This window comes from Pocillopora damicornis, chromosome 2 (genome assembly GCF_964200805.1).
Source record: "Pocillopora damicornis chromosome 2, jaPocDami1.2, whole genome shotgun sequence".
Taxonomy (NCBI): domain Eukaryota; kingdom Metazoa; phylum Cnidaria; class Anthozoa; order Scleractinia; family Pocilloporidae; genus Pocillopora; species Pocillopora damicornis.
This window is the reverse complement of record NC_142671.1, coordinates 11,206,247-11,219,055: the sequence shown is the minus strand read 5'-3', so window position 1 is coordinate 11,219,055 and position 12,809 is coordinate 11,206,247. Positions and strand designations below refer to the sequence as shown.

At 40.9% G+C, this 12,809-nt stretch overlaps 1 protein-coding gene, 1 long non-coding RNA gene and 1 pseudogene across 3 annotated transcripts in view; 1 reads left to right on the top strand and 2 right to left on the bottom strand.

Annotated features, from left to right (window-relative positions):
* The window catches only part of LOC113670833 (ATP-binding cassette sub-family C member 4-like), a 30,202-nt gene extending 26,333 nt beyond the window's left edge, over window positions 1–3,869 (top strand). For both annotated transcript variants that reach the window (XM_089195492.1, XM_089195491.1), the window contains exons 5-7: window positions 92–662; window positions 1,027–1,163; window positions 1,682–3,869. In XM_089195492.1, the coding sequence (XP_089051618.1) occupies window positions 92–662; window positions 1,027–1,163; window positions 1,682–2,598 (1,625 nt within the window). In that variant the 3' untranslated portion in view covers window positions 2,599–3,869. The remainder of the gene's footprint in view (window positions 1–91; window positions 663–1,026; window positions 1,164–1,681) is intronic.
* Window positions 3,870–5,073: 1,204 nt separating this feature from the next.
* LOC149049874 (uncharacterized) overlaps window positions 5,074–12,809 on the bottom strand; it is a 59,523-nt pseudogene continuing 51,787 nt past the window's right edge.
* Window positions 8,592–10,496, bottom strand: LOC149049875 (uncharacterized). Its single transcript, XR_016182971.1, has 2 exons — window positions 10,355–10,496; window positions 8,592–9,949 (listed from the first exon to the last, which is right to left on the bottom strand). It is a non-coding gene; the product is annotated as an uncharacterized LOC149049875 (long non-coding RNA).

Sequence of the window (12,809 nt, the reverse complement as noted above, 5' to 3'; positions counted from 1 at the left end):
AAATCTTAGTTCCGTTTTATACGAAAGACAATCAACACATAGAAAGTTTTTGCCTGAGTCTTACTTAACTTTTCTTTCTCTTTCCGCCCAGGGATATTGGTTGCTCCCGACGTGTGGCTCTCGTTCATGACAAAGCAACTCCCTCAAGATCAGAAAGATCAATCAAACTTAGTTATCTATGGATGTCTTGCTGTTGTATCCCTCATGTTTATATTGACAAGAACATATGTATTACTCTCCTGCTTCTTGCGATGCTCTGAGCGTCTTCATGACAAGATGGTCGTTGCTACTTTACAAGCTCCTGTTTTATTCTTTGATTCGAATTCCGTGGGAAGAATCCTTAATCGATTTTCGAAAGATATCGGCTGGTTGGACGAGCAGTTACCAAGGAAATCTCAACTAGCGATCGACTCAACCTTAAATGTACTTGCATCACTAATTGTCCCAGCTGTTATGAATCCTTGGCTTATTTTGATACTTATACCGTTGATTTCGGTTGCTCTATACCTGTCCACGTATTATTTGAAGACATCCAGGGAACTTAAGAGGTTAGCGTCCATAAGTCGTAGTCCAGTATTCTCTCACATTTCGGAGACCCTTGATGGACTGGAGACGATTCGGACCAGAGAGCGACAAAGTGATTTTGTGGATCAGTTTTACAGGTGGGTTTGCCTCGTCTTAATTAATTTTATACAACTTGCATCTTGGCTTAGTACAATGGATTCTCAGACATGAACTACTTGATTTATAGAGATAAAAGAAAAACTTCATTTTGTCATTTCCATAAATAGTTACTGCAAGGTAATAGTATTTCCCTTAGAACAAAACGGGCACCCGACATCCTCGGCTCGATTTCCGCCGATCTCTCGTGTCCGGTCTTCGCTCCTCCCCGAGAAGAGACGATAAGCTGGTAAAGAGCCTACCGTCATCTCAGATAGACGTTGTCTCTGATCCCCTATATGTTCAAATGATCAGAAAGCAATGAATAACCCACTAATTCTGTCCTGTTCACTTGCTTTCTTAAAGACATCATGATGTTCTGAATCAAGCAAACATCTTGGTAATGGCCGGTGGGAAATGGATCAGTGTGCGATTTGAAATTCTTGCATCCTTATTTGTTGGTGCAGTGGCTTTTTCAGCTGTTATTATGTCTCAAGATGCCGGTGAGTTCGTATTACAAAAAGAAGCCAATCCCTAATTCGATTGAGTGACCGAAGGCGCAAGAAAACCCAAATACTTACAGAGTCTCATCAGATTTGAGGTGATCAGTGGAATGTGTAGTATATTGCATTCGCTCAGAACTGACGGAAATCAAGGATTAATATTGTGCGTAATTTTAAGTACTAGTGGTCAATTGAGTCGTAAAGTGGAGTAAATACTTTGTTACATCCATTTTTGAAATCACTGGTGATCCTTGCAATCTGATTGACTCTTATCGGTGCAATTTCCTCGCACCCATTTTTTGCTCTAATCGCATCTTTTTCCCAATAAACAGGCCTCCCTCATGCCAACTTTATGCAGTAGTCCGCATAAATGAATCTTCTCAGGAAAACCCCCTGTATTGCCTTGTTTAACTTTCCATGGCAAGGGCGTGACAAGACTATTTTTTGACTGTTTAGTGTCGAAAATCAGTTAAAATCTTCTTTGGTTAATTTTTAGTTTCAATTTTTCGTCTAATTAGCCTTTGCTGGACTTGCCTTGGCTTACGTTGTTCAAAGACTTGGGCGGTCTCATTACGCCATTCGAACAACCTCAGAGGTCGAGAATCTAATGACATCAGTTGAACGAGTTATTACATATACCAAGCTTGAATGTGAGCCAGGATACATGATCGAACGACGACCCCCGGAAAACTGGCCAAATGAAGGAAATATCATATTCAAAGAAGTATCCTTGAGATATTATCCGGGAGGACCACAAGTGTTGAAGAATATCAAACTCAATATCAAAGGAGGAACAAAGATCGGTGTTGCTGGCCGGACAGGTGCTGGAAAGTCATCTTTTGTGGCAGCTCTAATGCGCATGCCTGAATCGTGTGATGAAATAGTCATTGATGGAATTCCAGTGAAGGAAATCAACCTCCAGGAAACTCGACGATGTATATCCGTCCTTGGCCAAAGTCCAGTATTGTTTAATGGATCACTGAGGAAAAATCTCGATCTTGTTGAGCAGTTTGCAGATGCAGATTTATGGCAAGTTCTACAAGATGTGCAACTGAAAGAATCAGTGAAAAGTCTTCACGGGCAACTTGATCATGAACTGTTGGAAAATGGTGCAAATATCAGTGTTGGAGAACGACAGTTGATTTGTTTGGCTCGTGTGTTGTTGCAAAGAAACAAGATCATCGTCTTGGATGAGCCCACTGCAAATGTAGATCCAGAAACAGAAAAAACAATCTTGGGCGTAGTGCGTGCAAAACTGAGAGACTCTACGGTCATCACTATAGCTCATCGATTGAACACCATCAAAGACTGTGATAAAATTTTACTTTTGAAACGTGGAACGGTAGCAGAGTTCGACAAATTTGACACTTTGGTGAACACAGAAGAAAGTGAGTTGCGTGAAATGACGCGAGTTGCAAGTTCCAAAACAACGTAACTTCAAATAGCCTGTTAACTATTTGTCAGCCACTTTCTGTAATTCCTTTATTAGCTATCTTATGTAAGCACGTTTTGTTCACAATATACTGAACTTCACCAGCTGGTTTTTATATTTTAATTATTTGTGGCTCGTGCTACTTTACCGTAAAGAAGTGTTCCTCACTGTTTGTCACATTGATTCGTATCAGAAAGATCGCTGTTTAAGTATACTCGTCGACCAGTATCAAGAGAGCTGTAGTAGCAGCTGGAATATTCCTTTATAACATTTTTTTTATCCTCATTGAAGTATTTTCTGTATCGTAATTTAGGGGCATAACAATAATGTAGGGCTTTCTGTAGTTTACGATAACGATCTCGACCTCGAATTTCGTCAGAATAAACTACTTTGAGGATCAAGCACAGTTGTGTTGTGACTGAATCTCATTTTTGAAAGCAGATTACGGCCAAAAAATAAGTTCTTGGGAATATTGGAGCCTGTGTTGCACAGGTCCACAGGATTCACTGCTATTTATCTCCAGGGACGACATGCTATGGATAGAGAAATGATATAACTATAATACAATCACAAAATGGCAAAGATGATGTTCTTTGTACTTGTTAGTGAGCCATGTGTAGGAGTGCAAAAAATTCAGCAAGCAATTTTATAGATGTTTTTTATGTAAGTTGGTGAACGCTTCATTGTGTAGGAATAATCCAAAACAATCATAAGCATTAGTCAAACATTAGAATCCAGCCCTTATTTCTACTCTTCTACCGGCTGAAGCGAGCTAAGAAGGCATAGTACTGTGATGTTAACCAAATCCATATTCTAAACGCACGAAATCTTTAACAAGTGAAAAGGTGAACCATGGTGTCGTAAGACTGCCATAACAAAAAACCCATTGTCTCCACAATTTTCTTGTATATCCATATTTTATTTTTTTTTATTTTTTTGTTTTCTTTTATATGTTTTTATGCCTTTTTGTTTTTTAATCAAAATAATATTTTATGAAAGTAATTTTAAAACCGAAGTGAATTATTTGGGAACTAAAAAAAATTGGAGCGAAATTGTAACTAATTTGCTGTGAAAAGTTGTTAAAAACAATTTAAAATGGAATTTAAAAAAGTCAAAGCAAAATTGTTCATGTCCTATTGTTGTCATAGGGGGGAAAATAGCTAAAACGAAAAAAAATTGGTCATGGCCTAACATTGCCATAGCGAAAAAAAATAATCTTCTTGGCCTAGCTTTGCCACAGACCAGAGAGCCTTACGGGTAAAATCGTGCTCCTATTTAAAATGGCGACTGCTCGTCTTAGAATCAACGATTAGCAGACGAAGAGAAGACAAGGAGTTAAAAAACGCGTTAGGTGGTTATGTGAAGCAAAATCTTCGTCGAATTGAACTTTTAGACTTTGTTTCAAGGGATTTTAGTGAATATGCGTGGAGTTTAAGGACGCCAGACAGAAGACTGGAGTACTCTGGCATCAAATACACAGACCAAACCGTTCAGGTCGACGAGGTTGAAGAGGCATTAAAGAAAGAATTCGAAGGGCCGGGAAAACTTCTTGGCTACCGAGTGTTGCACAAAAAAACTTAGACAGGTCCACGAGCTTAACGTTCCGCGCGATCTTGTGTATGTCGTAATGTACAATGTAGATCCAGATGCTCTCGCCGAAAGGGCTCCCCAATTTAAGAAGAAGAAGGCCAAAGACAATTTCACATCACGCGGTCAAGCCAAGGTAACATAGGTGAGTTTCACTGTTTACATCATTACCAGCATGCAGTGCCTGCAGTATTGTTGCAGATATATGCAAGGCATGTTTTCATGCCGTGTGATTTGTGTAAGTCGGCCACCTTGTTGCAGTGTTGGGGTAAACCCACTGTCTTTTTTGGGGGACCTCCTTTGCCATGGTTACTGAAAGGTAGATTACTTAATACCATAAATGACCAAATAAATGAGTCAACCATTTAATATTTAAGTGGGGATGTAAGCTGCAAGCTGTTTGGTGCCAAAAACAAACAACAACATAACAAGAAAAAAATTTCTCCACCCGCCAAAAAAAAAATTAAAATTATAACTTGCAGAAGGAACATGTAAAAAAAAAAAAAAAAAAGCCAATAATCTTGAGCGTTACGGGTCTGGAAAAGAAAGTCATGCTTAACTCAAATTTTCTCCCTCCCCCCCACTCAAAAGTGGAATGATCAGCCTCTGAAGCCCACTTGACTACCGATTACCATATACATGAGCCTCCTGAAGCGTTGCAGACGGAAAGACCATACCGGGTTTAATCATTCAAATGCAATTAATTGCAATACAGTGCAGTAATCATTGCACTTGTGGCTGGCAGTGAAGTTCTGTATGGCATTCTAGAACAGATTACATGTACAAAACAGCATGTTGCTGAGCCGTAGCTCCTTGCTAGCAATTTTCAAGGCAAAAAGGCAACTTTTACCGACTTGAATATCCAGCGACATCACCTCTCTCTCTGACTGTTTATATGAGAAGTTTGCCAGACACTGCCTTCTTGATCAAGGAATCAGCATTTACGCTCTCACATATGCTCCCATTGTTGTTGATGTATTTGCGGAATGTCCCCTCTATAAAATCTTCTGCTGTTACATACTCTTTGCCAATCATTCCAATCAATCATGCATATCTTCTTGTAATTCATGGTTTCCCCAAAAAGGATTTCATTATCGCTTACAAGAAGCTCCTCTTTAAGCTTAGCTGCGAAATTTTCTGCAAGGCAGTGCATTTGCACTACCTTCTTTGTATGTTCTTCTAGTGTCTGTCCAATAGCAATGATGTCGACCGCAGCCTTTTCTAGATACCTCTTCACCACCCATGTTGAGCCATTGAATCCTCTGTCATTGGAAGTCGCTTTGAACGCCTTACGAAATCCACCAGTTCCAAATTACCGACATGTCAAAATTAAAGATCTCAAAGGAGGTTGTGGTATCGGTAATGAGCTTTCCCAATTTTAGCATGTCAACAACCGAAAGTCTTTGTGGGACAAACTTGGATGGAATTTGAAATGACGCTCTTTGAGGAACTGATGTCTTTCCATGCCCGGCATTCTCACCCTGGGAAATGTCGCTGATCTATCGCTTCCGCCGCCCACCGACCCCCGCTGAAACTTCAATCGGAGCGTCCTTGACTTTGCCCTCTATGAATCGCCTATGGATCCTTTTTAACATTGGCAACTGTTTTACAGAGGAACAAGAGATTCCCTGTTCAAGTGCATCGCAGGACATCGTTTCCGACATACCGTAGTGCTTCATGCATGCTTTCTTGATGTTTCTAACAGAGATTTCGTTGATTTCGTCGAAGTCTTCGAACGAGACTGCCTCCATTTACAACTTCATTTTCTCGGCCTGAAGGTGGCTATATTAACAAGGTGACTTTTACATAAAAGAATTGGTCCATGATTAGCGTGCGTGTATCGAGTTATGGATGCACGTGGGAAGTTTAGAGAGCACGAGAGAACATCTCGAAACGAACTCTCAAAATAAGTACTTTTCTGTGCTTTTTAGGTTCACTCACGACACGTGATTTTGATACAATTCATTAAGGCACGCGCAAAATAAGCGGTAGGGATTATCGCGACTTTTTTATCACTACCTTAAAAAAACAATAACAACAACAACGCCCATTTAGAGCGGCTGGCAAGCCATTATCAGTGTCTATTTTGGGGAAACCGAAAAAATTGGCCTCCCTCGGATTTTTAACAGCTCCCTTTTTCTAGCCTTTGTTTTCTGTTAGGTTTCTTTAAAAAATTCTCCTAGTCGAAGTCTGTTCTCTGGATCTAAAATCATGCGCGTTAACCAAAGCTTTATCACATATATGGAAGTGTGGAGAATTAGCAAATGGGAAACTATCCCTCATCTTTTCACATAAAGTAAAGATGAAATCAGGCACAAACTTAAGTCGCTTTTCCTCTATCTTTTTCTGTAATCGTCACCAACTTGAGTTGCACAATTAAATTAGACATGCGCATTCAACGTCTATTATACCACACGGAAAATATAAATGCAATTTAGAGGAAAACAGCTCTGAACAACCGGCGGGTTTAATTTTCGCGTTCTGTTCTGTAATCGAGTAAATTAACTAAATTCAGTTACAATTGGTTAAAATTTTCAAGAGACTTCAAGAGAGTCGCTACATCCTGACATCTTTTCCCTTCAAAACCCATCGGGCAAACGCAATGGGGACCTGTGTACATAAAGGAAAACATCTCTTAGTGCTAATGCTACAAATAACCTCATAATTCCATTGAACAAATATGGGTTCTTCGAATCGTTTCAATCAGAGATAGCTTCAAATGGTAAGGTATCCATAAATATAAACTTAGAAAGTGATGACCATGTTATTTTCAGAGCAGCCAGCACTGCAGAAGGTTGATATGTTATTTCGTGATTTGTTTTGTGGGAACCAAAGATGACATTCAATTATAAATGTGAGAACTTATTTCTTAAAAGGTATTTGAAAAAACACATATGGCCCTGTCTGAAAGAGAGAATAGAGATCGGTGTAACAATACGACAACAAATTCCCGTGCTTTCAATGACCTATCTTACACGCCTGACGATTGATATTGATTTGTTTCAGAATCCATTCGGTGTCCTCTATTTTGATTTACGAAACCAGAAAGAAGAATTGAAGTCAGGCTCTACGAAACTTGAATTGAAATACACATTATCTACACCTAATGCAGAATACAATATGTTTGCCTTGATCCTACATGAGGAAGAAATCAGTGTAGATGTGATGTCAGGATAGTTTGTTCTGAGGACTGTTGTTTTTTTAAATTGAATATGCTTGATTCCTGATTGTTTTGAAATGATGTAACATATATTATCGTATTAACTACGGAGATAAAAAAGATACAGAAAGCAATGTCAACTGGTGTTGGTGTGGATATCAAGATAAGCAAATCGCAGATAGTCTTTACGTCATGTTGTGAAAATAGGTGGCTCTCTGTTTAGCAGTCTTATGAATCTGGCTCCAGATTATCGTCTAACGTTGGCGCTAAAGTTCTTTCTGGTTTGGCAACAGTTGATAATGGAACTATCAAGTTTCAGGAAAAGGTCGAGATGAGCAGAGAATTAATTATACGAGACGCTGACGATGCTAATAACCCAGTTACAAAAAACCCCCAAGAAACTGATTTCACTGATTATCTGAATAATAAATTAACTCCGAAAAGTATATATCACTCGGTTAACAAAATGAAACATAATAACAAGTTTGCTGTGGAGTTTTTTGACATTAGAACACAGGATTATACAGATCATGTTATTGTGTCTAATGATGGCGATTTTGGATGAGATTCATTTCATGAAGTTTTGACCATTACCATTAAACGTATGTATGCTGGACGTTACATGATCACTTATAATGACGATCTGAAAACAGATAAATCAAGCGCCTTAACCTTACTTGGTGAGTCTGTTAAGTCAGATCATTATATATGGGAATATTTAATCGAAATTCAGACAAAGATAAACACATAAACTCAGAATCTGACGTTGACACTCTTCTCGATAGCAAGGATTATAAATCAGATGTGTATACGAAATTAGACATTGACACTCTTTTCGATAAAGAAACCTCATAAAACAGACGTCTACATGAAATCTCCTAGATGACAAATGTGACAAAACAAACACAGAAGTGAAAATAAGGCCTGAAAAAATTCAGGCCTGTACGGGATTTGAACCCATGACCTCTGCGATACCAACCGGGAGCTGGTCATTACGTTGGTTCCAAATGAACCTGTGAAGTGATGAATAAATGACTGTGAACATATGAAAATCGTATCTTTTTTCCAGGCTTATTTTCACTACTACCAAACCTTAAGCAGGGGTCATTAATGCCGAGATGCATGGCTTTCATATTCACTTCTTTATCCACAGTTCACACATACGATTTTCATATTTTCAAATGGCTCATAATAATACACAACAGATGGAATCTTATTATAATACATCAATAAATCACTGCATCAATGTGAAACAGTCTAATGACGTTCATTTTGTTTGTGACTCAAACAATAGAGACAAACTCAAATGATGATGTATATGATGACAATTTTCGATGAATACAAATCGACTCAAAACTCGCATATACAACAGAATATAAATAAACCGTTTTACCAATTGCATTTACAATATAGGCCTTTTTATCGTCACACTCTGACTACAATCAAGTGACACCATAAGAAAGAGAATCAAAGTGCTCTGTGAGCAAACTCGTGAATTGACACATAATTTTTTAGATTATGTTTAATGTTATCTGGTTTAGGGAATTTTGTGGTTGATTGTCATATCTAGAGTACGAGCAGTAGTTCGGTGTTCGCTAATGTAGCAAAGAAACAAAGTAACGTTGGGATAAGAAGGCATTACAATTGAAATGATCATGCTATTACATTTGACAACGGTGGATGATGTCATGTGTTTTAAACGTCTATCATTTTTGTTTCTGGTTCAAAAGAAAAGGTTGGAAGTAAATGTGGGTGAAAAGTGAAATTTACTGTCTATCATTAAATATTAGAAAATCAAGGCAATACTGTCTTAATGACGTTAACGTCCAACAACTGAACAAGACTAAATGCATACTCCCTCAATTTATGAATATAGAGATAACTCATCATTAGTTTTACATAAAACACCCACCATTTCCGTAACGTTAAAGAACATTTACTAAAAGCTGTCCACTCAGTAAATTAGCTACGTATATTTACGTTCTATTGCTATTTGAAATTCACGCCATTTCACCCAACTCGCTTCCTTCTATGTTCATTGATGTGTCCAACTTGTCGAACTCTGCTACCTCTCAATGTTTCAAAAATAGAACTTTGTCACAGTCCAGAATGGTGTTCAATCGATGAGCTATAGTGATGACCGTAGAGTCTCTCAGTTTTTCACGCACTACGCCCCAGATTGTTTTTTCTGTTTCTGGATCTACATTTGCAGTGGGTTCATCCAAAACGATGATCGTGTTTCGTTGCAACAGCACACGAGCCAAACAAATCAACTGTCGTTCTCCTACACTGATATTTGCACCATATTCTAACAGTTCGTGATCAAGTTGACCGTAAAGACTTTCTACTGACTCTTTCATTTGCACATCTTGTAGAACTTGCCATAAATCCGCATCAGTAAACTGCTCAGTGAGATCGAGATTTTTCCTCAATGAACCACTGAACAGCACTGGACTTTGGCCAAGAACGGATATACATCGTCGAGTTTCCTGGAGGTTGATTTCCTTTACTGGAATGCTATCATTCTTCCTTCCGCGGTTTTTCTTACGGCGTTTTGAGCCGGCCCAAATCTTTCGACGACGTAGGCCAAGGCAAGTCCAGCAAAAGCTGATTGAACGAAAAATTGGACACTTAGATCTTACCAAACAAGTTACTAATTGGTTTTCTACATCAAACAGTCAAAGAAGTTTCTAATCACTGGACCTTGTCGTAGGAGGTGATATAAGGCAGTGTAGGGGTTAATCATCAAGGGCAAATTCCTTTATGAGGATCGCTGCAGTTGCTTTGATGGAGGCCTGTTTTGATCGCATGCGGACACGTGCTGTTTAAAGTGGCTCTAAAACCTCTCACGGGTCTATTCGAATGCCTTGTACTACGTATATGCCTTTTTACTGATCACCATATTTCTGAGAAGCTGATGTGACTGCTTTGCTTTTTATTGAGGTTTCGTTCACTAATTTAAAGATATATTTATGATTTAGACTTTGTTTTGTTTATTGACTATATACTGACCGGCATCTTGAGATACCAAAACAGCTGCTAAAGCCACTGCATCAATAATATAAATAGTGATGCAAGAATCTCAAAGCGCACACTGATCCATTTCCCACTGGCCAATACCAAGATGGTTGCTTGATTAAGAACATCATGATGTCTTTAGGAAAACCCACATATAAAAGAAAAATTAGAGGAGGTTGTATTGTTGTTTGGTCCATTTAACTTCTAAGGGACCGAAAAAAACATCCATTAATCACTGAGACATCGCGCTTATTTCTCCCAAAATAAGCAGAGGGAAAAAATGTCAGAGCTTTTAGTGGGCTTTATTCCTACCCTTTTTCATAAGTGGGGACTAAGGGCGTAATAAGGGGGAGAGACCTGGGTACTCTTGCTTGTAAGCCTTTTTTTAAGCAAACAACCAACAATATTCAGGTGGCAAAAACTTTTGAGTACCCTCTGTTTGACACTGGTTGACACACCCTGAGGACTGTATCTTCCTTATTAAGGTAATTATAATACACCCACCTGTAAAACTCCTCCACAAAATCACTTTGTCGCCCTCTGGTTCGAATCGTGTCCAGTCCATCAAGGGTCTCCGAAATTTTAGAGAATACTGGACTACGACATATGGACGCTAACCTCATAAGCTCCCGGGATGTCTTCAAATAATACGTGGAGAAGTATATAACAGACACAATCAACGGTTGTTGTTGTTGGTAACCGTCTGTCTCGGAAGACAATGGAAATCTGCCCCTAAGAAGTAAAATCACGTCAAGCTGCACCGCCGGCTGTGGCTGTGAAGCCCAATGCGGGAGCCGCAGACCCGCTGGCATTTTGCGCAGGTAAAGTCATTTGTGGGGGTTGGTGGAATGGGGGCAGACTGGAGCCTGCGAGTCCTCTTCTCCTCCCACTGGCTCTCCCTCTTCAACTCGGCTTGTTTGACGCCGGCCTTGACAGTCGATCGCCAGAGTGTACGGTCGGCTGTTGCTGAATCAAGGTTTCCAGGGCTGATGCTGCAGGTCTTCAAGTCACGCTCGTAGACATCCTTGTAGCGCAGAGTTGGTCTTCCTGTTGGCCGCGTCCCTGTGGCGAGCTCACCGTACATGATGTCCTTTGGGATGCGTCCATCATCTATTCTACAAACATGGCCGAGCCAGCGCAGTCACCTCTGGGTCAGCATGGCATACATGCTGGGTAGACCTGCCCGTGATAGGACCTCTGCATTTGTGATGCGGTCTTGCCAGGTGATGCCAAGGAGTCGTCTAAGGCAGCGCATGTGAAAGGCATTCAACCTGCGTTCCTGGCGGGAGTAGAGGGTCCATGTCTCACTACCGTAGAGAAGGGTGCTCAGTACGCAGGCTTGGTACACCTTCATCTTTGTGTTGATGGTCAACAGGGAATTGTCCCAAACTCTCTTTGCGAGGCGAGCCATTGCCGTTGCTGCTTTTCCTATCCGAACATTGAGCTCAGAGTCCAGGGATAGGTTGCTGGAGATACAGGAGCCAAGGTAGGTGAAGTTGTCGACTACCTCTAGGGCGTGCTCGCCAATGGTGATGTGTGGGGTGAAGCTGACATCCTGGCCCATGATGTTAGTCTTTTTCAGGCTGATGGTTAGGCCAAAGTCATTGCAGGCTTCCGCAAAGCGTGTGATGAGCCGCTGCAGTGCCTCCTCGGTGTGGGCGGTGAGGGCATCATCATCCGCAAACAACATCTCCCTGATGAGAACTCTGCGCACCTTGGTCTTAGCACTGAGGCGGGCTAAGTTGAAGAGGTTCCCGTCGCTCCTGGTGTGGAGGAAGATGCCATCTTCAGACTCGCGAAAGGCATAGCACAAGAGAAGGGAGAAGAACACACCGAAAAGTGTCGGGGCCACGACACACCCTTGCTTCATGCCGTTCTTGATTGGAGAGGGGTCTGAGGATGATCCGTCAAACTGGACTGTACCATTCATGTCGTCGTGGAAGGATGTGATCATCTTCAGGAGCTTTGGCGGACACCCAATTCTTTCCAAAAGGGCAAAGAGACCGTTTCTGCTCACCAGGTCGAAGGCCTTGGTCAGGTCGATGAAGGCAAGGTAAAGTGGGCGTTTCTGTTCGCGGCACTTCTCTTGAAGCTGTCTGAGGGATAATACCATGTCGATTGTCGATCTCTCTGCACGGAACCCGCATTGCGACTCTGGGTAAACGCGGTCAGCCAACAACTGCAGTTTGCTAAGCACGACGCGAGCAAAGGCCTTTCCTACGATGCTGAGAAGGGATATCCCACGATAATTGTTGCAATCGCTGCGCTCGCCCTTGTTCTTGTAGAGCGTGACAATCTTAGCGTCCCGCTTGTCCTGGGGTATCGTGCCCTCCTCCCAGCATTGGAGCAGGAGATCGTGCAGGTGGCCGAGAAGATAACTCTCGCTTGCTAGCTTGGCAATCTCGGGGGGAAGGCCGTCACTTCGAATCAAAGAACATAACAGGAGCTT